General features: G+C 37.0%; 1 protein-coding gene across 1 annotated transcript in view; it reads right to left on the bottom strand.

Annotated features, from left to right (window-relative positions):
• Positions 1-297: 297 nt before the first annotated feature.
• The window catches only part of Phum_PHUM503120 (uncharacterized protein), a gene marked incomplete at both ends in the record, with an annotated part of 6768 nt that continues 3699 nt past the window's right edge, over positions 298-3366 (bottom strand). Inside the window, 10 exons of the mRNA XM_002430829.1 lie at positions 298-432; positions 505-678; positions 757-937; positions 1008-1289; positions 1328-1595; positions 1673-1953; positions 2030-2216; positions 2312-2486; positions 2569-2729; positions 2810-3026. Of these exons, the coding sequence (XP_002430874.1) occupies positions 298-432; positions 505-678; positions 757-937; positions 1008-1289; positions 1328-1595; positions 1673-1953; positions 2030-2216; positions 2312-2486; positions 2569-2729; positions 2810-3026 (2061 nt within the window). The remainder of the gene's footprint in view (positions 433-504; positions 679-756; positions 938-1007; positions 1290-1327; positions 1596-1672; positions 1954-2029; positions 2217-2311; positions 2487-2568; positions 2730-2809; positions 3027-3366) is intronic.

Raw genomic sequence — 3366 nt, 5'->3', positions numbered from 1 at the left:
GCTAATGTTTGATTTTTAACATTTATAAAAAATGACGGAGTCATCATCATCATCATCATCATCATTATCATCTGATACGAAATTTTCTTTTTTCTGCTGTCACGACAACAACAACAAATAATAATAATAATGATAATTTCGTATCGTTTAACTTACTATATAAATAAATAAATATTTTTTTTTAATTATCATTACGTAACGTTTTCATACGTAATTATATAATATCTGACGCGTGAGTTTTCCATTTTTCCATTTTCCGACGGGAAAATTGAAAATTTTATTTATTTATTTATTTATTTATTCGATCCTTGCCTTGTATGTATTTTTCCATATTTCAGCCAATGTGACGGCCGAATGAAAACGATGGAAAATGCAAAGTGGAAGTGTAATCCGTTGTATCAATGACCATGCGAGAAATCCGTAAAAATCAAGCTGCAATTAAATAATAATAATACAAATCACAATAATAAAACCTGATTAAATTTTTGTAAGGTTACAAAATACCTGAACGGGATTCGCCATAACTTTTTGTGCCTCGAAAGTGTATATGATCCACATCGTCACGTTGCAAATGAGTAAAAACGTCACGATTTGTTTTCCCGGTTTCGTACGATCGTGTTCGGGAAGATGAACTCTTCGACGTGACACGTCCGCTATGAACATCATTTGCAAAACGACCTGGATAAAAAAATAAATTTAAACGTCATCGTCGCGACGTCGACAACAAAATAATAATAATAATAATGATAAATTTACTTGAAGGATTGCAATAGCTCCGGTGACCATGACTAGAAGATTAGGTTCTTTTGTGAACGCGTTCAAAGCTCCGGCTATAACGCTGAAAACGGCATAAACAAATAATCCAAAAGCAGAAACTCTCAACAGAATATCGTTCAACATATTTTGTTCGTCCGTTTTGAATTTTAACGATTGAACCCTAAAAAATTTTAATGTTTATTATTATTATCATCGCGAGAAAATCATAAAAATTATATAACGACGATTACCTTATGAAACCGATGATGATGGCGAATATGCTGAGTATCATGAGAGCGCAATGAGAAGCATCTGCCAGATAAATGGCCAACAATCCGAGATGATTATGTTGTATCAACACGAAAAACAAAATCAAACATATGAGAGAACCGACGAGCAAAAGAAGACCGAAGAAGAGTCCTTTGGATGCTCCCACGCAACCGACACGTCCGTGTTGTGCTCTGGCCAGTGCAACAGCACGATGCGACAGCATGACTTCCAATTTACGTTCCAAATCTTCTTCGACGACGTATCTGTAAAATCCCATTATTGTAAAATCAAAAGTACCAACATTGATCGATCAAAAAAAATGAAAAAGGCGTGCCTGGGATGTCGTCCGATGTGACGCCACATTATGTAAATAACGGCAGCACCGATCAGAGAATACTCGATTATGAACGGAAACAAATACGGAGCAGCATCCTGAACTATGGTACCCATTATGTTAACTCTACCGCAAAAAGTCAAATTATCCGCTGACGGATCCCCCATCAACATTTGAGGAACCGGAAGGAAACCACCGAAAGGAATATCCAATGACGTGGTAGTGGCATTAGACGCTGTAACGGAAAACAACCGGTTATTGTTTATTCGTGACACGATTAGTACTTTTCCAATATAAAATAATAAAACCCACGCGTTGTAAATGGTATATTAAAAATCAATGGAGTTTTCGGTTCGGGAGTTGTCGTGGTTGTTGTTGTTGTTGTTGTTATGGTTGTCGTTGCGTTCGTTAAATCGGTAAACAAAGCTCTCATCATGTCCGGTGATGAATTTTTAAAACTTTTCAAATTTTCCATCACCGTTGAAGCCGTAGTCGTCGTCGCATTTGCTGCTGCTGTCGAAATATTTTCCGCAGTAGTTGACGTAATACTTTTTTTAACGGTGCTCAACGGAGTGGAAACGGTACTGAAAAGCCTGAAAAACAACCATAATAATAATAATAAACACCACTCAATTTATTATTATCATTATTATTATTTTTTTAAATTACTTCGTTAGTAATTTCGATCCTTCTTTGGCAGCATCTTGTGTGAACCTTTGCGAACGAGATCCGAATGCTCCCAATGCTTTTAATGTCGTCGTCGTCGGATTCGCTGTTGTCGGTCCGATATCTGGACGAATCAAATGAGTTCCCAAAACGGTACCCGCGTTTCTAAGTGAATGCAATCGAATATTTTCTTCGAGGGGGAAAAGAGAAAAAACGATTAAACCCGTATTGAGAGTGAGAGAGAGAGAGAGAGATAGAGAGGGGGGGGGGAAACAAAATCCTTACCTTGCAAAACTCCTTTTTCTGGAGCATCGAAACCCGCTCGAAAATTTCTATGGTAGTACAAAGTTATTTCTTTTAAACTTTCCAAAATTAACGTCCTTATCCAAACGCAAAGATTTGTTGCGACAATGTGCATCAAACCGAAACGAGCCACGAGTTTAAATCTGTGAATGTTCAGCTGTAGGGGGGGCAAGGGGGGGGGAAAAGAAAAAAATTAAAATAAATTCATTTTTAAAACTATTCACACGTATCATCCTTACCCTCGCGTTCATGAGTATGAAATACATTTGCATGAACGTGAAAATCATTTGAAGTAACGGATTGACTCCCCGCAATATTTGATGACATGGAGAATTGAAGGGAATTTCGAAAAAAGCTCCAAATTCTAATCCGGTGTATATCATCGTACCCAATCCGAATGCTGTTAATATAAATCAAATCGTTATAAACCATTTTTTCTCGACACAAAAATGGGGGCGGGGCGGGGGGGAAATCACTCACCGATGGCTCCAACTCTCAAAAAGAAACTTCCGTGACTGCTATCGTTTTGTGACGTTTTTAATTTTCTTATCTTCTTCGACGAATAACCACCCTCCAAATCCAAATCTTTTTCCATAGATGATTTTTCCAAAGGCGGGGGCGGTGGGGGCGGAGCATTGTCTCCCTCGTTTAAATTCATGTCCTTTCCATCGGGTTTTTTCAAATTTTTTAGAACGCCCTGAAAGCAAAGCGTGCGCTCAAAGCAACAAACAAACGAACCAGAAATAAAAAAAAAAAAAAAAAAAAATGAAAATGAAAAACAACCATCGAGAATCAAACGTTTTGCTGTTATTATTCAAAACAGTTTGACCATCCCTAATTTCGAAAAAAAAAAAAATAATTATAATAATAATAATAATAATATCCGGTTGATGTCGTCATGCAATAAGAGAGTATAAACGTGCACGTGATTTTGTTTTGTTTTTCTCTCTCTCGTACTACCAACTTTACCATGCAAATCTTCATGCATCCATTTTTCTCTCTCTTTTTTTTTTTGGATTTTTCCCCGCTAGGGGTCA

Source organism: Pediculus humanus, genomic scaffold (genome assembly GCF_000006295.1).
Source record: "Pediculus humanus corporis 1103172108269 genomic scaffold, whole genome shotgun sequence".
Taxonomy (NCBI): Eukaryota; Metazoa; Arthropoda; class Insecta; order Psocodea; family Pediculidae; genus Pediculus; species Pediculus humanus.
The sequence above is the reverse complement of the archived record's forward strand: the minus strand, read 5'-3'. Positions and strand labels throughout refer to the sequence as shown.